The sequence below is a fragment of the Danio aesculapii genome, chromosome 2 (assembly GCF_903798145.1).
Source record: "Danio aesculapii chromosome 2, fDanAes4.1, whole genome shotgun sequence".
Classification (NCBI taxonomy): domain Eukaryota; kingdom Metazoa; phylum Chordata; class Actinopteri; order Cypriniformes; family Danionidae; genus Danio; species Danio aesculapii.
In genome coordinates this window covers 10,921,459-10,944,472 of record NC_079436.1, presented here as the reverse complement: position 1 = coordinate 10,944,472, position 23,014 = coordinate 10,921,459, and the positions used below count along the sequence as shown (strand labels likewise).

The following is a 23,014-nucleotide window of genomic DNA, read 5'->3' as shown; positions in this document are numbered from 1 at the left end:
AAGCTTTTTTCTTAATGTATTACAGTTTTTTCTCAGTGGCTTTGTTGCATTTCTCACAACACCATTCTTAATGGTTAAACTAAACTTGTGAATGCTGAATATTCATTTCATATAAAACTAAGAGTCCTCATTTCATTACTTGAGTCATTACATACAAAAATGTTGAACTAGTTGTGAAATCTGTCAAGCAAATTTTATAACAATTTTTAAATCTTTTTTTCCTGAACATGTCTTCTAAATTGAACAATTTCATGAACGATTTACAGACCTGTGTATGTTGTAGGTTCAGTTCCAATATGTACTGCAATAATGTTCACAGTTATGCATAGCTCTACCCAAACAAAGTTTATGTTTTTTTTGTAAATAAGGGTGTATTTATTCGGTTGCGCAATGCTGTGAATAAATTAGAGATGCAAAGAGCATATGCAGTAAATATGTGAAACATACATATTCAGTGTCTTGTACTCAGACACCTTACTAAATGCAGTGATGTCTAATTTTACTGTAGTTTTCAAATGGCTGTGCAAATACTATATAGTGCTGTCTTTCAGGAAGTGTCACCAAAATCTGACTTTTTCACATTGGAAAAAATGTACAGAGTAAACTGTCATGATGAAAACATGATAAAGCCATATGACTATTTTGTTCGTAAACCCAAAATGGTGTCAGGACTTTTCATCTTGATGACACTGACACTTTCATTGACATGAATACTTGCTTTTGAGGAATGAGCTCTCCATTTTGAGCAAATGACACACTTTTGCTGGTTATCAACTAGGTTTTGCAGTTTGTACTAATTGTTTAGAGAAATGCATTAACTGTTGTGAAAATGTAAATAGTTTCGTGAGAAATGCACCAAAGTGACTGGGAAAAACTGTAAGAGCTTGACGTCAGCAGATACATCATATACACTACAGTAAAAAAACAAAAACACTCAAGACAGATCAGCAGATACTCAATATTAAGCAACACAAAAAATGGATTTGGATGTAGAGATCTTGAGAGGTTGCTGTTGTTTGGTAAAGTGGCTTGGTTTCAAAATATATAACTATTCTATACCCTATTTATAAGCTATAGAATCTGAAGTCTTCATTTAGGCTAAATAGCTAACCTAACTAGCAGTAGTAGAAGAAGGAGGTGTGCGCATGTGTGTGTTTGTAAACAAATACGATAGGCCTACAAACAGTTACGATTTAAACAGTTATCTGTGTTAAAATGTTTATGTAAGCCATCTATTTTTGAAATCATGTTCAAAATTAGCCTCATTTTATATAATGATGTCCGGAAAAGTGTATTGATCTTCATTAGACAACAGACTACATTTGGTAATACATTCAGCATAAAAGACTTCTCTTGGACTTTCTGTCATTAGTAAGACACTCTTCTGCCATCTTCAGGGGAACATTTGACATTACATGTGACAATTAATTGAAACTTGCATCTTGCATAGTGTATTTTGTTTGGCAACCTTATATATATTTTTAATAATTAATAATAATATGTTAATAATTAATAATGTAAACTATTAAGTTATTATTCATTCTAATTGGGTGTGTCTGATAATATCAGTTTTAGTTTTATAGCATAAGCATGCTATGATGAAAAATGGTAAATGCCGATGGAAAATTAACGAATGGATGAACTTTTACAGTTAATTTAATCCATCAGTCATGACCTAAAAAAGATTTTCTTTTACATTTAATCCTAAATTCCACATTAGCAACCTACTTTTCACACCCTCAGTTATGCACACAAAAGGATCTCCTATTGACTCATTTTCACTAAATTGTTTACTGGAGACTAGATCTGACCTGACTTGGTTCAGTGAGATTGGTGAACCAGTTCATCGGGTTAACAAACGAGATTCAGTTTGTTAACTAATCAGACACCACATTCTGTCTTTAAGTCAGTGATGATTTCTCTTCACCAAAATTACCCTTTTTACCCTGCAAAAAAACTCATAAATTAGCAGTTTCTCATATTTTGTGATTCAATTGTGTTTTATTTATGCTTTTCAATGGCATTATAAATTGCATAAATTTAAGTGGATTGAACATAAACAAGTTGTCCCCTCAAAAAACCAAGGATTGTGTCGTTTCAGCTCAATTTACGTAAGTAGTTTAAACAAACAGCAAACATCCTTTTTTGAGTGTAGCTTTGTTAACAAAACAAGTGGTTCAAATTGGATTTTGATTGTGAACTTTAAATAAAAGTTATTTTTTTATTTTATGTTCTTTTCATCTCCTCTCATTCCGCATAAATCAGCAGATATTTGCAGAAATAGCCACAAATATGCAGATTCTGTATGGCTCTGGGTATAACTTAAAACTCCAATGTAACATACAAAAAAATAGTGGTACCTCACAATGAATTATGGGAATATCAATTAACCGTCGTATTTATTAAGGGAACTTATTTTTATTACCCAGCATTTTGTTATTGCAGTCTTCTTAAAGTACTTCCATTCATTCATTTTCCTTTAGCTTAGTCTTTGATTTTTCAAGTCACCACAGCAAAAGGAACCGCCATCCTATCCAATTTCCACCTGAGGATACCCATCCCGAGGCCCCCAGAGACTATGCAGCGCCACTGATGCGATCAAAGACCTGCGAAGAGATGATCCCAAGGTTTTCTCATAGGAGAAATGGTCGTGCCCAACTGAGCCTGGTTTCTCTAGAGTTTTTTTATCCTTACCTTTTGCCAATTGGTGAAGTTTGTTCCTCACCGCTGTCGCCACTGGCTTGCATGGTTAGGGACTTGTAGAGCTGCGCATTGATGGATTACGCTTCATTGTTCGGACTCTCAGCAGTAAATGGCATACCACACTGAACTGAGCTAAACTGAACTGAACTTGAACTCTGAGGACTGAACTGAGTTTCAATTCACTATAATCTTCTATGTAAAGCTGCTTTGATAATCTACATTGTAAAAGCGCTTTAGAAATAAAGATGAATTGAATTGAATTGAATGTTTTACGCAGCGGATGCCATTCCAGCCGCAACCCAGTACTGGGAAACACCCATACACTTTCACATTCTCACACACACACTCATACACTACAGCCAATTTAGTTTTATTCAATTCACCTATAGCACATGTCTTTGGACTGTAGGGGAAAGGAGCACCCGGAGGAAACCCACGCAAACTGGGAGAACATGCTGCTGGTGAAATGCCAATTGGCCCAGCTGGGACTCGAACCAGCGACATTATGTGTGAGGCGACAGTGCTGAGCCACTGTGCCGCCCTTTTCAAATCAAATAGTGTACTTTTTTTACAGTAGTGACATAGAAATACTACTGCATAAAGCATAAATCATGCTTTCTGAGAACAGGTCTGACAGGTTCATTTCAGTGGATGTGAAATATCTCACTCGACGAGTTACTCCGTTCTTCGCGCTTTTCTGTCACTGTCATGTCTCAGGTTTCTCATTTAATCCACAGCTTTGTTTACGGGTGGAGATAACACGAAGAAACCTCCAAACACAGCGAATGAGACACTTACCTTTTACTTCTAAATGGACGTTTTACGTGAATAAAGTCACGCTGACCTCTGCTGGGTTGCCAGGGTTTGACCTGGACAGAGAGAGACCGGAGGAGGTTATGAGCAGCGGTTTGATTGACAGCCTGTTTCTTCTGCTTCTGTATTTTTCCATTCACAGTAAGTCAATTAAGATAAAACAACAACTTTTAAACGTGATTGATTTGTCTCTCTTGGATTACCTTATAATGTCTAAACGGCATTTCAGTCGGTCTCGTAATCTGACACCATTGAATTGATATCTAGTTGTTGTCTTTTGGTCACACTTAACTTTAATGTACAATTCGGGCTATTACAGCCTATTAACCATTACCTAAGACTTTTAGCTCAATAAACTACTAATTAGCTGCTTATTCATAGTTGGTAGTTGGGTTTAGGATTAGGAATTTAAAAAACATAATACTTTTTAAGTGCTAAATATGCTAAAAGGCAGGTAATACGCCTTAAATAACCTAAGATAATAAGGTAAATGTTGTAAGTTGTTAGTTAAACTAAAGTGTTAGCATTTCTTAAAATCAAACAGAACCTCTTGATCTAGTTATACTGTATAACTTGTGTTTATACGTTGTAAATAGTAAAATCTGTTTCTCATGAATCAATAGTAAGGTGTGAATCGTTACTTAAAAATTTAAGTGTTAGCGTTATTTTAATGAAACAAAAACCTCTTGATTTAAATTTATTAATAATTTTGTATTTAAAATATATAAATTTAACAAAAAAAAATCTGATATGTTTTAAGAGCATTGTAGAATTACTTGATGGTCCATTAAGTAACTAGTAATGGATTAAATGTGATCTACTTGAAGGGATAGTTCACCCAAAAATGAAAATTTGCAGTCTATTTACTCTTCCTCTAGTGGTTCCAAAATGCTATGTTTCTTTCTTCTGTTAAACACTAAAGAAGATAATCCGAAGAGTGTTAGAAACCTGTTACCACTGACTTCCGTAGTAGTGGAAACAAATATATGGAAGTCAATGGTTACCTGTTTCCAACATTCTTCAAAATATCTTCTTTTGTGTTCAACAGAAGAAAAAAAAAAGAAAATTTGAGTAAATGATATCTGATTTTTCAGTTTTTTGGGTGAACTGACCCTCGAAGTTCACAGGGAAACGCCCAGACACGTCAGTGTACTAACTGAAAGTGAAGGTTCATTGTTTATAGTAGAAAATAGTTCACTTGTATGATAATAAAGCACTTTGGGTGTATGGCCATACACAATAAATGGGCTATATAAATACACATTACATTACAATAACTAATAGATTACACAGAACTGAAACTGAATCAGAATTACAGCAGATTTCCCTGTGCCAGCATGCATTGCTTCATAACGTAAACGAAAATTCTAATATTAAATGTTAAAAGTGTTATTTTTTGCACATGAATGATACTGTGGGAGATGTTTTAGTGTTTATTGCGCTAAATTGAAATTTTATATTAAATTTGTCTGTATAAGAAGAGATGACATAATGCATTTTGACACCCGAGAACAGGATTATGCAATGAATTTATGGTTTGGCATTCCAAAAATGCTTTCATGTGCATTTACAGTATGTAATGGATGCAGAGTATGTGAACAAATGTTGACAGGCTCTGAACATGAGAAACTCTACCATTTTAGTTTTTAATATTGTTCCTCCATTTCAGATTCAGCTTCACTATCCACATATCTCAACATCTCAATGCATTCTGTAAACATGAAGCACGTCTTGAAATGGAGTCGACTGCAAACAGCCTGTTCCACTTTCAACCACACTGTACAATTTCAAGGGTAAGCTGTTTTTTTTTGTTAGAATAAGGCTGATGTGCTAATCCAGTCTGTCAGTATGTTATGATTTATAACTTATGAGTAAATATTACACGGAATCATGCATTATGCTAGTACCGTAAGCGTACACTGCTAAGCAATGTTTTTTTTTTTTGCATCCAGAATGGTTTATTGGTGACTGACTTATTTTCTTATTTGTGCTTCTGTACTTTAAAAGATGTAAATGGACACTATCTTATGAAAAATGCTAAGTTTTTGGGTTTTTTGGTTCACAAGTTTAACAGTTTTACATAATTTTTACATTTAATTGACATAACATTTTATTGAATTATTTTAAATTATATATTTTGTAATAAAATTGCATTAATAATTGAATTAACATTAGCAAGTTTTTTTTATTTATTTACTTTTAAATACAATCTTATTGGTTGATACTGTAGATCACTTAAATATGTCAAGTATTATTGTCAAGTATATATATATATATATATATATATATATATATATATATATATATATATATATATATATATATATATATATATTAGGTACACCTTACTAGTACCGGGTTGGACGTACTTTTGCCTTCAGAACTGCCTTAATCCTTCATGGCATAGATTCAACAAGGTACTGGAAATATTCCTCAGAGACTTTGGTCCATATTGACATGATAGCATCACGCAGTTGCTGCAGATTAGTCGGCTGCACATCCATGATGCGAATCTCCTGTTCCACCACATCCCAAAGGTGCTCTATTGGATTGAGTTCTGGTGACTGTGGAGGTCGTTTGAGTACAGTAAACTTATTGTCATGCTCAAGAAACCAGTCTAAGATGATTCACGCTTTATGTCATGGCTGCTGGAAGTAGCCATCAGAAGATGGGTACACTGTGGTTATAATGGGATGGACATGGTCAGCAACAATACTCAGGTAGGCTGTGTCATTGACATGATGCTCATCTGGTACTAATGGGCCCAGAGTGTGCCAAGAAAATATCCCCCACACCATTACACCATCATCACCAGCGTGAACCGTTGATACAAGGCAGGATGGTTCCATGCTTTCATGTTGTTGATGCTAAATTCTGAAGCTACCATCTGAATGTTGCAGCAGAAATTGAGACTCATCAGACCAGGCAATGTTTTTCCAATCTTCTATTGTCTAATTTTGGTGAGTCTGCGTGAATTGTAGCCTCAGTTTCCTGTTCTTAGCTGACTGGACTGGCACCAGGTGTGGTCTTCCGCCTCAAGGTTGCAAACCAGTCTGGCCATTCTCCTCTGACCTCTGGCATCAACAAGGCATTTGAGCCCACAGAACTGCAGCTCACTGGATATTTTATCTTTTTCAAACCATTCTCTGTAAACCCTAGAGATGGTTGTGCGTGAAAATCCCAGTAGATCAGCAGTTTCTGAAATACTCAGACCAGCCCATCTGGCACCAACAACCATGCCACGTTCAAAGTCACTTAAATCACTTTTCCTCTCCATTCTGATGCTCAGTTTGAACTGCAGCAGATTGTCTTGTTCATGTCTACATGCCTAAATGCATTGAGTTTCTGCCATGTGATTGACTGATTAAACATTTGCGTTAATGAACAGTTGCACAGGTGTACCTAATAAAGTGGCCGGTGGGTGTATATATAATGCACATTTATTTATATAGTGATTGTAAGACAGATTGTTTCAAAATAGCTTAACAGAAAATAAAAGTTTTGCAAAATGTATCCGTTATTAAATGAAGCCAGCTATCATTATCAATCTCAATATTGATTTTTTTCAGTTCAGTGACATTTTGAACAAGATGACGCTTGCATTTTGATATTATCAAAAAAGAAAAAGGAAAAAAAGGGCCACTCCTATCTGGTAGAACAAGTATTCATAATAATTTAGTCTCCACCCATTACTTAAAGCAGGAACATATTAAGGAAACTGGCATCAAATAGTCATTGCATTCTTATTTAGTCTGTCACGTGCAGTACAGTGCATGCGCCACAGCACGTTTTATGTTATTGACGTAATAATTTATCTGCTGTACAAACTACATTCTATCCCTGTCTCTGAACCCAACCCCTACAGACAACTTTCTGCATTTTCATTCATTCATTCATTTTCTTTTCGGCTTAGTCCCTTTACTATTCTGTGGTCACCACAGCGAAATGAACCGCCAACTTATCCAGCATATGTTTTACGCAGCTTCCAGCTGCAACCCATCACAGGGAAACATCCATACACACACTCATTCACAATGAACAATTTAGTTTACCCAATTAACCTACAGTCATAGGGAAACCGGAGCACCCGGAGGAAACCCACGCCAACACGAGGAGAACATACCAACTCCAGACAGAAATGCCAACTGACCCAGCTGAGGCTCGAACCAGCAACCTTCTTGCTGTGAGGCGATCGTGCTACCCACTGCACCACCGTGACACCCACTTTCTGCATTAAAAAAATATAAATAATACATTCAACAGCTGATATATATATATATATATATATATATATATATATATATATATATATATATATATATATATATATACCTACCAACTTTTCCTTTTTTCCTCCCACAAGGTCAAGATTTTAGTGCTGGGTAAAGATTCATCGCGATTTAATCATCCAAAATAAAAATTTGTTTTGACATAAAATATGTGAGTGTAATACATACACTCACTGGCCACTATATTAGGTATACCCTTACAACTGATCATTGACGCAAATTTATAATCAGCCATTTCAGAAACTGCTGATCTACTGGGATTTACACGCACAACCATCTGTAAGGTTTACAGAGAATGATCCAAAAAAAAGAAAATATCCAGTGAGCGGCAGTTCTGTGGGTGCAAATGCCTTGTTGATGCCAGAGGTCAGAGGAGAATGGCCAGACTGATTCGAGCTGATAGACAGGCAACAGTAACTCAAATAACCACTCGTTACAACCGAGGCATGCAGAAGAGCATCTCTGAACACACAACATGTCCAACCTTGAGGCGCATAGGCTAAGCAGCAGAAGATCAGACTGAGTGCCACTCCTGTCAGCTAAGAACAGGAAACTGAGGCTACAATTCACACAGGCTCACCAAAATTGGGCAATAGAAGATTCTAAAAACATTGCCTGGTCTGATGAGTCTCGATTTCTGCTGCGACATTCTGATGGTAGGGTCAGAATTTTGCATCAACAACATGAAAGCATGGATCCATCCTGCCTTGTATCAATGGTTCAGGCTGGTAGTGGTGCTGTAATGGTGTGGGGGATATTTTCTTGGCAAACTTTGGGCCCATTAGTACCAATTGAGCATCATGTCAACACCAAAGCCTACCTGAGTATTGTTGCTGACCATGTCCATCCCTTTATGACCACAGTGTACCCATCTTCTGATGGCTACTTCCAGCAGGATAACGCACCATGTCATAAAGCGTGAATCATCTCAGACTGCTTTTTTGAACATGACAATGAGCTCACTGTACTCAAATGGCCTCCACAGTCACCAGACTCAATCCAATAGAGCACCTTTGGGATGTAGTGGAACGGGAGATTCGCATCATGGATGTGCAGCCGACAAATCTGCAGCAACTGCGTGATGCTATCATGTCAATATGGATTAAAGTCTCTGAGGAATATTTCCAGTACCTTGTGTAATCTATGCCATGAAGGATTAAGGCAGTTCTGAAGGCAAAAGGAGGTCCAACCTGGTACTAGTATGGTGTACCTAATAAAGTGGCCGGTAAGTGTATATTGATTAAGTATATTTAACACACACGCATGCATACATACGTTAAATCAAAACTATACAAAACTTTTTTTGTATAGATATTTAAATCTATATATAATTTGTATCATATACATGCATTTGTTTCTAAATATTATTAAACATTTTCTCAAAAATGTGCATGCATGTGTGTATTTATATATACAGTATACACACATAGCAAGCTCAGTCAAAACAAGCTGTTATTATGGATGCGATTATTCACGATTAATCTTTGCCGAGCACTAATTATACTTTTAACAGTAAATTTACCCAACACTGAGTGTGCCTCACACAGGTGAGTGGGCTTGACAAACCACCTGTAGAAAACACACTCTTTAAAGAGCCCATATTATGGGTTTTTGAAAATGCCCTTCCATGTAGTGTGTAACACAGCTCTAAGTGAAGTGAAATATCCAGCTAAGGCTTAAATCTGTAAGTGTACAGTGTTTAAAACTATTGATTCATCTATAAAAGAGTCGACTCATAGTGCTTCAAACGAGTCGCCTTGATAACGAGTCATTAGGTGTTTCGCGATGACGCAGCCACGAAACACAAGCCTCGCCAGTAGTTACGCGCGCAAACCAGGGAGATTTGAAACCTGCGGCCCCGCCCACTAACACAGAAAAAACACTAGACACACACACACAGACACCGCCGGTCGAATGAAGTCACGCTGTGCTCAGATGGATAATATTGACAGTCTCTACCCAAAGATGAGTTGTTAACCTGGTACAGTACACGCGGTTACTCTTTATATTCTCTTATCACATGTAAGCCACGTTAAAAACGCGACGCGTGCCGCTTTGTTTACGGATTTAACGTTAAAGGCTTTTGTGAGCTCGCGTTCCACTGCCCTTTGTCGTTGCTATGGCGATCGATCGTAAGCTAGGAGACAGGAGACTTGTGTCACTTTCCCTAGTTCTTCTGAGGAGCGTTGTGTGTGTGTGTGAGAGAGAGAGAGAGAGAGAGAGAGAGAGAGAGAGAGAGAGAGAGAGAGAGAGAGAGACTCGCGTCGCTTTCCCTAGTTCTTCTGAGGAGCGTTGTGTGTGTGTGTGTGTGAGAGAGAGAGAGACTCGCGTCGCTTTCCCTAGTTTTTCTGAGGAGCGTTGTGTGTGTGTGTGAGAGAGAGAGAGAGAGAGAGAGAGAGAGAGAGACTCGCGTCGCTTTCCCTAGTTCTTCTGAGGAGCGTTGTGTGTGTGTGTGAGAGAGAGAGAGAGAGAGAGAGACTCGCGTCGCTTTCCCTAGTTCTTCTGAGGAGCGTTGTGTGTGTGTGTGAGAGAGAGAGAGAGAGAGAGAGAGAGAGAGAGACTCGCGTCGCTTTCCCTAGTTCTTCTGAGGAGCGTTGTGTGTGTGTGTGTGTGAGAGAGAGAGAGACTCGCGTCGCTTTCCCTAGTTTTTCTGAGGAGCGTTGTGTGTGTGTGAGAGAGAGAGAGAGAGAGAGAGAGAGAGAGACTCGCGTCGCTTTCCCTAGTTCTTCTGAGGAGCGTTGTGTGTGTGTGAGAGAGAGAGAGAGAGAGAGAGACTCGCGTCGCTTTCCCTAGTTCTTCTGAGGAGCGTTGTGTGTGTGTGTGAGAGAGAGAGAGGGAGAGGGAGAGAGAGAGAGAGAGACTCGCGTCGATCTCCCCAGTTCTTCTGAGGAGGGTTGTGTGTGTGTGTGTGTGTGTGTGAAAAAAGCCTTACACTATGAAGCGCGTGTGCACTGTGACTACTTTTATATAGTTGATTACCAGCTGGGCATTTCACTCTGTCTCGTGCTGAAGCCTGTCACTGTCGACCAATCGCAGCAGGCTGTCATCGGTCCAATCAGCGCAGATTAGCTTCGCGCTGAGGAGGGGGTTGGGAACAAATGAATCGCTGAACGATTCATATGGGAGTCGTTGGGATAATTAGGTAAAAATAAATGCAGGTTATAAGACCATCAAAGTGTTTTCTGACCTTGCATGCATATTAGACTGTTGTTGGAGACCCTTACAACCTAAATATGACCCTATTTCATGTATAATATGGGCTCTTTAATCTCTCTGACACTTTAACCCACACTTGCACCAGTTTTGCACATTTGCACCAGACACTTCATCTTACAATCACTCCATATCTCTAAAAAACACACATGTGCATTTCAAGAGTTCCCACTTAGATATGCTTGGCGTTTGAAGCAGGTTTGGCATGCTGTCCCGGGAGAGAACCCTGAGCTCGGAGTTATTTGAGCCCAGGGCTCCTGCCCGGTCAATAAGCATATCAGGAGATCCGAGATCAGGTAGGTCTCGAGAACTCCCCCTTTAGAAAAGGGAGGAAAAGGAGGAGATGGGTGGAAGGGGAGATTCTTCCAAATGAAGATAGAGCAGTAGGAAGAAAATTATCCATTTATAGTAAACTAGGATCACTCTGATTGGGTTATTACTGATTACCGATGAGCGGCCAGTCGTGCTCAATCATATCACGTGCTCCTCTTGAAATTAGTTTATTAAAACTTCACTTATGAAGTGAGCTTCACACGGGTGAGTAGGCTTGACAAACCACCTGTAGAAACTTCTCTCTATATAAAAACTTCGCTCTATATAAAAAACACTCCCCTTTCTTAACTTCATCTGTTAGTTCTCTGATGATTAACAGTTCCTTTGTATAATTAGCACTTCTTGTATGTATTGCCTCTTCTTTTTGAATCACTGAATGCCTCCCGACTAAATGTAAATGTAAACACTGCTGCCATGACAGTCTGATGATGAATTAATATTACACATTGCAGGGAGTACGAGTTGAACAAACTCAATGGATCTTGGGTGGACGCATACGACTGTCAGGAGATTCGAGAAAACCGCTGTGACCTCACGCATGACTTGGCCTCCAACTCCGACTACAGCATTCGCATAAAGACAAACTGCGATGGCCACGAATCGTGGACGCAACTTCCAGAGACCTTCAACAGGAAAGACAGTTGAGTAGTGCTTCGCTGGTATTTTGTACCTAAATCTGCTATCTGAAATACTTCAACTTGACCATTTTGTTTGCTGTTTAATAGCTGTGCTGCTGACTCCGAAAATGATAGTGAATGTGGAAAGGGATCCCATCCAGGTGCGCTTCAGTACAAATCTGTCGGAAATCACTGTAAAGCTTAAGGTCTGGAAGGAAGGAGACGAACAGAATGTGAGGATCATTTCATTCTTTCTTTTTGTAGTCTTAAATACATACCCCCTGTGAATGTTTTTTTTTTTCTTTTTCCAATATATCCCAAATGATGTTTAACAGAGCAAGGAGATTTTTGCAGTATATCCTATAATATTTTTTCTTCTGGAGAAAGTCTTATTTGTTTTATTTCGGCTAGAATAAAAGCAGTTTTTAATGTTTTAAAAACCATTTTAAGGTCAATATTATTAGCGCCCTTCAGCAATATTTGTTTTCGCTTGTCTACAGAACAAACCATCGTTATAGAATGACTTGCCTAATTACCCTAACTTGCCTAATTAACCTAGTTAAGCCTTGAAGCATAACTATTTTATGTGTTGTAGATATGGATGCTCATTTCGGTTAATTTTACCAACTGAATAATAACTGTTAACAGATTAATATTAAAATATAATTTTTTTATTTAAAAAATAATTGACGTGTTTATTTTGTGTGACACATTAAATATTGCATTTTAAAATACTGATTTATTTTAACATGCGAACAGCAGCTTAACAGAGCATCTTCACGCACCTGCAGTGTTTCCAACAGCACAAAAATAATAAACTAAATAACAAGAATAAAATAAATAGGCCTGCCCTAGATTTTTTTATTTAAATGACAAATTTAGAATACAAAACAAAAACACTGACTTCACTGGTGACCCATTAAATACTGAATTGATTTTACAATTGTATTATTTGTTTACAAAGCAGTCAATAATCTTGCTCCTCAGTACTTTACTGACTTGCTTTGTCCGTATACCCCCTCTCGATCATTGAGATCTTATGATCTCAATTTACTCACCTTGCCCAGAACACACCTTAAAAAACAAGGTGATTGAGCATTTGCGGTTGCTGGTCCTAAACTCTGGAACAGTCTTCCAATTGACACAAGACTTTCCCCCTCCATTTCTGTGTTTAAGTCTGTTTTAAAGACCTATTTATTTTCTCTTGCTTTTAATACTCCTTGATCTCTGTTTTACTGCTTTTATTTGTTAAATGTTTCTTTTTTATTCGCTCCACAGAAAATATGCTCCACTGTTATTATTATATCACAAAACCCCTTTCAACATTTTTAATAGAAGTCATTAGTTTAAAGATTATGTCATAATGACTTATTTCCTCCGTCTCACCCGCGGTTCATGTGTGCGCGCTGTGTTTGATGAAAGACAATGAAACTTAAGGCTCGTATGTTGACTTTTAGTAAGGTGTAGGCTACTATAGCATATAACAATTTTGTTGATTACATATGATATTGCATTACTTTGCATACATGTTTTATAATGTATATTATGAAACCCTCAGTTTGGTGCAGAGTTATTATTATGCAGAAATCAAGTAAATCATTGGATTTGTTCATTCGTAGATTATGTTCTATTTTAAAAATTGGCTATTTTCTAGGCTATTTTAAAAATTGATATTATATGGACTATTAATAACTGTATTTTTTTCCAAATGGATAAAGGTTGGTTTGTTGGTTGTACACTAAATCATCAATAGCCTGTTTGTTGAGTTTATGACGCGGCTCCAGGCAGCACAGAGGCAGTTTGTGTCTACTCCACTGTGTCAAACTGTGACCAGAAATATTCTTTCAGTCTGCTTCTTCGACAAAATACGTCTGTAGCCACGTGTTACTGTTCTACGAGTTAACAAATATTTGTTGCACATTTAGGGGCCGATCACACCGGTCACGCTTTTACGTTCTAAAAACGCGAGGCGCACATCACTGCTTTTTATGTTGACAAGAAAAAAAGAAGCGAAGTGCGCCTTTTATGTCACTAGGAAATGACTGAATCAGCTGGGCTATTGTGCGCGAGTGTTGCTGTCCATGTTGTTATACTTGTAGTATTTAATAACATTGTGATATTCAAGATTTGTAAAGTCATACAGCCCTGGAAAACTTGAAACAGCGACCACGAGTCTTTCCTCCATCATTAAAAGTTCTCCGTCGTCTTAACAACACAAACACTGCAGGCACCTCAACAGAAACCCCGGCTCTGCTTTCATTTGATTGAAGAATGAAAAAAACACGACTGACGTAATGCACTTTCCGGCCTAGAGCGAGCGCAATGGCAAAACGCGAGGCGTGCAGGGCGCATAAGCAGCGTGCAAAACACTCGCAGCCGTTAGTAAACCCTTCAATGCCTCTCTCCCTCTCAACGCAATAAGCACGTTCGCTGTGATCGGCCCCTTATACAGCCAAACTTAAAAAATATATAAAACAATATTTTTTAATCGTTCAACTGAGACCATTAATCGGTTACAAATGCACCCTTTCGGTAAATGGTTAATCGGTTATTTTGTGCATCCCTAGTTGTAGGAAAGGTAGGTAATTTGTACAAATTTATAATCATTAATTTGTATGAAAACGCCCAATCCTAACTGTCATTTAGGGATGAGCGAAAAAAGTATGATGTTAAAAGGTGTAAAAAAACATTGACTAAATTGCTAAAAATTAGCCACTTAATTAAAAAGTTAAGAATTGTCTTAAAATTGTGTTGGATATTTCACAAGTGGAAGAACCAGAAACGGTGACAGCACAATTATACTTCTGTGTGTAGTGATCACTGTAACTCACAGTGCATGACTTGCATGTAGCCGTGCATTTATACTTCTGTATTCTGTTAGTGTTACTCTGACAAGTGAAGTGTATATATATATATATATATATATATATATATATATATATATATATATATATATATATATATATATATATATATATATATATATATATATATATATATAAAATTTCAAGAGGATCACATGCTTATGATTGACCACAGCGGGTCCCACATTAGCAATCACATGATACCAGTCAGATGAATTCGAACACATATAAATAACCAGATTTCCTTACCTTAGTCACCTTCGTCTTGAAGAATCCCCTCATCCACCCCTACTCCTTCCTCTTTTTCCTACCTAGATACGAGGGAGCTCTCGAGACCTACCTGAGCTCAGACTTCCCTCTCTCCAAATGAAACGGGAGGGAGCCCCAGGCTTGAAGATTCTCCGAGCTCTGGGCTCTCTTCTGGCACTGCATGCCAAACTCTTACTCTTACTTATCAATAATCAGCTAAGAGTAAAATCTTGATCTTGCAGTGGGGTTTCTATGTTCCTCTGTGTCGAGTTTCTCATCAGTCGGGTTTCTATCCTGACTCCATCCTCGGGTTTATATCAAGTCTGTTTTTTGTCCTGAATAGTGACTTAGATCAATAGTGACTTGGATATATTTCTTTGCAGGCCTTAACTGACTTGACAAGAGCTCACCCCTATCATTTTTCCATTGCTGCTCATCGAGGGAAAGAAAAGATGTGCTTCAAGGCAGAAGCACTAGTGGACGCAATTAACAAAACCTGCAGCACTGACACGCAGTGTGTCATCATGCCTAGTGAGTGATCACTAAAGACTACACTGTAAAAAAACATCTGTAAATTTGCAGTTTTTCATATTTTCCCAATTATTTATGCTTTTGAGTTGCATTATGGGACCTTGATCTTTCTTCCAATAACTTTTAATTATCAAAAGTAAAAAAAATGGACTTTTATTAACATTTTGTAATAGTTTAAAGCAGGCATGTCCAAGCTCGGTCCTGGAGGGCCGGTGTCCTGCAAAGTTTAGTTCCAACCCCAATCAGACACACCTGGGCTAGCTAATCAAGCACTTACTAGGCTTTCTAGAAACATCCGTGCAGGTGTGTTGAGGAAAGTTGGAGCTAAAATCTGCAGGACACCGGCCCTCCAGGACCGAGTTTGGACACCCCTGGTTTAAAGTTATATATTGTCTGGATTGGTGTTGAACATTACCTGACAAAAGTCTTCTCGTCAATCCCAGTTGTATGAGCAACAAATAATAACTTGAAAAGTAGCAGAATGTACATTTTTCAGGATAGCGCTCCTTCTCATACTTCAGCCTCAACATCAAAGTTCGTCAAAGCGAAAGAAGGTGAAGGTGTTCTAGGATTGGCCAGCCCAGTCACCAGACATGAACATTATTGAGCATGTCCGGGCTAAGATGAAGGAGGCATTGAAGATGAATCCAAAGAATCTTGATGAACTCTGGGAGTCCTGCGAGAACGTTTTCTTTGCCATTCCAGATGACTTATTAATAAAGTCATTGCAGAGATGTATGGCTGCAGTCCTCCAAGCTCATGATGGAGTCATACACAATATTCATTCTTTTTCCACTGCACCATGACTTTATATTCTATACTGTACATTATTTCTGTTAAGTGACAAGACTTTTGTCTAAGCAAAGTCAGACCTTACTGTCCTAATTAAATCATTCAAAATCAAGGCTTGATCAAATTTTATTTTGGTAAAATAGGCGTAATCTAGAGGCCTTTGTCTTTCATATAAGCCACTTCTCATACCAAATGATCAACTAGAAGTCAAGCTATTACTTGTTGTTTCTAAAACTTGGATAGGCGACAAGACTTTTGTCAGGTAGTGTACATTACGCTACAAAAAAACCTACAATACAGTAAGCAGCCAGTACATTTTCTGTCATTTTACAGACTTATTTCTCTGTGTGTATATATATATATTATTTCTAATCACAGTCACTTCGTTAAACTGTAGAGTTGACATGAAAAAGTCAACAGAGCTGAGATCAAGGTCCCATAATGTAATTCACAACTGTAAATAAACGAAAAACACTTGTGAATCTCAAAATACCGAAACTGTTAATTTCAGATTTTTTTTACGGTGTCCAATTCTTTAATTTTAGTACAGATATAAATGATGGAAGAAAAAACTATTGCAAGCTTGTTCATATTAACCCGTGATTTCCTTTCTAGAGCAGACATCTGACATGCCAGTGATAGTGAGCGTTGCCGTAGTGATATCGCTTGCTGTGGCTTTTATTCTGGGATGGTCTGTTACGCGCTTTAGTCCACAGATCAAACACATCATTTGCCACAGGGAGCCGATTCCCAGTGCACTGGTAAGGGCATGATAAACCACAGTTATTGTACAGATTTCCTGATATGATCATTTTTATTTGTATTTCATGTGTATTGTAACCCCTCTATTTACCTAGCACATCTGAAACGTAGAAGGCCCGCACAAAATATGCAGATTTCCACAGATTTGTTTTTAGCCCATCACTGAGTCTACTTATTTACTTATGTAAATGACTGTACATTTATAATGACTCAGTTTTTATGTTAATTTCAGTAATATTATTGAATGATATGCAAATGTTAATTTAATTTACTTACAATACAGTCTGTGAAGTTCTCTAAGTCAGATATTATAATATGAGAGACTTGCTTTCTTTATCGAACAAGTAGATCTATTTAGATTTGCATTGTAAACCTTAAATAGAAGGTATTTAGTTATTATAGTCTTAAAATCATTTCACAGCAATCTGCCTTTCTCTTTCATTAGAAAAACATTAGAAATATGATTAGAAATTAGAAATGTGTTCATTAGGAATATGTGTTAGTGCTGAAAAACTTGGGGTAGTTCACCCCAAATGGAAAATTTACTCATTACTCACTCTTCCTCAAGTAGTTCCAAACCTTGATGAGTTTCTTTCTTCTGCTGAACATTGAAGAAGACAATTTGAAGAAAGCTAAAAACCTGTAACCATCTTCTATAGTAAAAAAAAAATACTATGGAAGTCAATAGTTACAGGTTTCCAACATTTTTCTAAATATCTTCTTTGGTGTTTAACAGAAAAAAAAAATTAAAAGCTCAAAATAAGTAATGGGTGAATAAATTGACAGAATTGTTTTAGGTGAAACTTAGAAGGCCCGCACAAAATATGCAGATTTCCACAGATTTGTTTTTAGCCCATCACTGAGTCTACTTATTTACTTATGTAAATGACTGTACATTTATAATGACTCAGTTTTTATGTTAATTTCAGTAATATTATTGAATGATATGCAAATGTTAATTTAATTTACTTACAATACAGTCTGTGAAGTTCTCTAAGTCATTAAGTAGATATTATTATATTAGAGACTTGCTTTCTTTATCGAACAAGTAGATCTATTTGGATTTGCATTGTAAACCTTAAATATAAGATATCTACTTATTATAGTCTTAAAATCATTTTACAGCAATCTGCCTTTCTCTTTCATTAGAAAAACATTAGAAATATGATTAGAAATTAGAAATGTGTTCATTAGGAATATGTGTTAGTGCTGAACAAATTGGGGTAGTTCACCCCAAATTGAAAATTTACTCATTACTCACTCTTCCTCAAGTGGTTCCAAACCTTGATGAGTTTCTTTCTTCTGCTGAACATTGAAGAAGACAATTTGAAGAAAGCTAAAAACCTGTAACCATCTTCTATAGTAAAAAAAAATACTATGGAAGTCAATAGTTACAGGTTTCCAACATTTTTCTAAATATCTTCTTTGGTGTTTAACAGAAAAAAAATTTAAAGCTCAAAATAAGTAAAGGGTGAATAAATTGACAGAATTGTTTTAGGTGAGCTATCCCTTTAAAAACACGTTCAAATCGGAAATGCTAAGAAAGAAACAAAATATTGGAAACGATGAAGACATTTTAGCTAGGTTCAACAAATCTTAAAAAAAAGAAAAAGAAAATGAAAATGTTACAAAATCAAGTCAAAACAAAGTCAAAATCAGCTTTATTGTCAATTCAACCACATGTACAGGACATATAGAGAATTGAAATTACGTTACTCTCAGGCCCTAGGTGCCTAACATATAATATTAATATAAAAGTAGAGTTTTTAGAAAGAATTTACAATAAATACAATTATACATAAAATGTCATCTAAAAATATACATAAAAAATACGTAAAGAATAAAAATTTGTAAACAAAATTAATTCATTTCAAAAATTGTAAACTGAATTACAAATTGATCTTGTTTTTTTTTTTTTCCAGCTGAACAACTGCCCCACAAGAACCCCAAATCTGTTTACTGTCTCACCGGAGCCCACAGACCCACTTTTGTTGCTCATCCCGGCAGAGCATCAGTGCACATCGATGCAAACGGAGAGGAATGACCGACGAACATTATCTGAAAACATCAAAACAAGTCATCGCTGATATGGAGGCCATTTGTAGAAGTACTGCGGTTACTGCTGGACCGTCTGTGGTATTTAAAGGGATAGTTCACCCAAAAATGAAAAATAGTCACTCAAGTTCCAAACCTTTACCAGTTTCTTTCTTCTAAATATATTTTGAGATATAAAGATCTTATGTATTTTATTATCAAAAGATTAATGTATATATTTTGAGATACTTTGAAGAATGCTGAAAACCAGTAACCATTGACTTCTACACTTAAAAAATTACTTTTGCTGCTTGTTCAAACTACTTATTGAAAATGAGTTGAAACAACACAATTGTGTTATATATATGTTTTTTAAGGGGGGGGGGGCTTAATTGTTTTATATTCAATTCACTTAAATTTGCAAAAATAATTAAGTTAGCTTAATATATTATACACATAATATATTATTAGTCGTTGGTTCAAGCCTCGGCTGGGTCAGTTGGCGTTTCTGTGTGGAGTTTGCATGTTCTCCCTGTGTTGGCGTGGGTTTCCTCCGGGTGCAAAAACATGTAGTATAGGTGAATTGGGCAAAGCTAAATTGTCCGTTGTGTTGTGTATGTGTGTATATGGATGTTTCCCAGTGATGGGTTGCAGCTGGAAGGGCATCAGCTGCGTAAAACATGTGCTGGAAAAGTTTTCGGTTCATTCCGTTGTGGCGACCCCAAATTAATAAAGGGACTAAGCCAAAAAGAAAATGAATGAATGAATCTACTTCTGTAAATACGTTAATCATGTGTTTATATGATTTATCTACAATGCAGTTTATAAAGTATTAGTTTATGACTCAGTAAATATATTATATGAGAGACTGTTTACCAAACATGTTGTTCTAATTAGATTAGCATTTTAAACCTTTAATATACATTTTTAAATATATATTTTGACGTTTTTTACACATCAAAAATGTAAGTTTGCTATTTAAAACGAGTTGAAATAACACAATAAAATAACAATAATAATAATTATAAAACATATAATAATATGTAATAATATATATAATAACAATAATAGAAATAAAAATAATTTTTGTGACAACTTAATAATTTTATGTTCAATCCACTTCAATTTACAAAATCTAATAAGTTAACTTAATTCCTTTATGTTGTCCCAACACAAATCGATTGTGTGGAACCCAGCATTTTTTTTTACAGTGTATAATAGTGTAAAACAAATGTAAGTCAATGGTTACAGGTTTCCATCTTTCCTCAAAATATCTTCTTTTGTGTTCAGCAGAAAGTCTTTAAAACAAGGCAAATAAATGACAGAATTTTTCATTTTGGGTGAAGTTTAAACGGAATAAATCTGATTCTGTTCACCTCTTGTTGGAGAATGGGACAGTTATAAGAGATCTACGCTGTTGTTTCTCTTGAATCAAGAGTCATGAATTGATTAATGGTTACAATTTTGTAGTCACCACTGAAACAGTTTGGATGGTATCGTTTTCAGAAACCCAAATCAAGAGTGCACCAATATCGACTATAAAGTGTTATAACAATTAAGCCATTACATACCTCAATTGCATACCTGTTCTGTCTACGAAACACTGATTGAGAATTCAATTTTTGACCTGCCTTGGTAAATGTAAGATTCAATTTGAGAACATGTTCAACAATATTGACTTTTGTTTTGAATCAACTTTGTATTTGACCACTTTTGCTTGTTTAAAACAGCAAAATAATCTTGTTTTTCGTTTTGACAGGATTATTTTGCTCATTTTAAATGAAAAACAAAACGTAATTTTGGCATATTATTTCTTAAAATCAGACAATATTTTTTGCTTGTCTAGGAAATACTTCTTGATTTATTTTTTTTTTAGATATTTGGACTAAAAACAAGATAAAATTGAAGCAAGAAAAACCTTTTTTACAGTGTCATGAAGTCGTTTTTGTTTTTTTACATCATTATTTAGCATTTCTTATTTTCTTTCTTGTTTTTCCTATATTCGAATGCTCTGCCACGGTTACTTATGTTGTTCGACTGTTTTTATTATCCACGTTTTGTGTTATCTCATGCATTCCCCTTCCTGTAGAATTGGAATTCTTTTACAATTATTTCCTAAATGTTGTTTAAAAGGGGAAAATGTTTTTTTTTAACACATTTTTAAACATAATATTTAAATAACTAATTTCTGATGATGGCGACGCAGTAGGTAGTGCTGTTGTCTCACAGCAAGAAGGTCACTGGTTCAAGCCTCGGCTGGGTCAGTTGGCGTTTCTGTGTGGAGTTTGCATGTTCTGCCTGCGTTCGCGTGGGTTTCCTCCGGGTGCTCCGGTGTAGTAGTGTATGAGTGTGAATGAGTGCGTGTGAATGTTTCCCAGAGATGGGTTGCAGCTGAAAGGGCATCCGCTGCGTAAAACATATGCTGGATAAGTTGGTGGTTCATTCCGCTGTGGAGACCCCAGATTAATAAAGAGACTAAGCCGAAAAGAAAATGAATGAATGAATTTCTGATGATTTTTTTTTTTTTTGCCATATCGACAGTACATAATATCTTACTAGTTATTTTGCAAGATACTAGTATTCAACTTAAAGTGTGATTTAAAGGCTTAACTAGGTTAATTAGGCAGGTTAGGTTATTTAAAAAATGTTCACTAATAATATTGCATTTTTGAATAATATTCAAAAACACTAATAATACAAATAAACTTCTTTTATTCCAGCCAAACTGAAAGAAATAAGACTTTTCAAGAATGAAAAATTATAATAGGAAACACTGTAAAAGTATTTGTCCTGCTCTTAAACATCATTTGGGAAGTATTTGAAAAAAGAAAACAATATTGGAGATATTATTATAGGGCTAATCATTTTGCTTTCGACTTCAATATTTTGTTCAGTATTATCTTTACTTATGTGAAGCTGTTGCATGGAATATTCTTCCAGTTTTGTTATATTAAAGTGTTGAAGCAGCAAGATCCACTTCTCCTCCTCTTTTCCCATGAGCTGAACATAAAACATAAAACAAATACATTGTCCAAAGAAATGGCAAGGCGGCACGGTGGCTCAGTAGTTAGCACTGTTGCCTCACAGCAAGAAGGTCGCTGGTTCGAGTCCTGGCTGTGTTAGTTGGCGTTTCTGTGTGGAGTTCGCATGTTCTCCCTGTGTTAGCGTGGGTTTCCTCCGGGTGCTCCGGTTTCCCCTACAGTCCAAAGACATGTGGTATAAGTGAATTGGGTAAGCCGTAGTGTACGAGTATGTGTGAATGTGAAAGTGTATGGTTGTTTACCAGCACTGGGTCGCAGCTAAAAGGGCATCCGCTGTGTGAAACATATGCTGGAATAGTTGGCGGTTCATTCCGCTGTGGTGACCCCAGATAAAAAAAGGACTTAGCTGAAGGAAAATGAATGAATGAAGAAATGGCAAGAATTGTGGTGTTTCAGCTCATTTTAAACTGGCAGTTTGAGTAAGCAGCAACGATCGTGTGACACACAGTCAAGGGGGTGCAGAATCAGCAGCCAATAAAAGCTTTATAATAAATCTGTGTTAGCCAATCAGAAAGGAGAAAACAGCACCTTAACTTTCTGAAAATCTTCTCCCTGGCCGGAGTCTCCAGAACATTTCGTATTCAGTCACCTGATACTGTTATGTGTGGACAAATGGCCAAACTGCATATAGAGGTAGAAAATAGGTGGTTTATATATAAACAATATCACACGAGCAGCAATGCGATATGGCTGTATATCGGCACTGTGGTGAGAGGCGTGCATTGTGTCCCACCAGTGACGATATACAGCCACATCGCATTGCTACTCATGTG

At 36.6% G+C, this 23,014-nt stretch overlaps 1 protein-coding gene across 1 annotated transcript; it reads left to right on the top strand.

Moving 5' to 3' along the window:
- The first annotated feature begins 3,383 nt into the window (after window positions 1-3,383).
- On the top strand, window positions 3,384-21,909 carry crfb16 (cytokine receptor family member B16). Its single transcript, XM_056472657.1, has 7 exons — window positions 3,384-3,657; window positions 5,186-5,309; window positions 11,804-11,991; window positions 12,077-12,201; window positions 15,465-15,612; window positions 17,020-17,165; window positions 19,089-21,909. Exons 1-7 carry the CDS (start codon window positions 3,489-3,491, stop codon window positions 19,251-19,253), a joined length of 1,065 nt encoding a protein of 354 aa, XP_056328632.1. The 5' UTR covers window positions 3,384-3,488; the 3' UTR covers window positions 19,254-21,909.
- The last annotated feature ends 1,105 nt before the right edge of the window (window positions 21,910-23,014 follow it).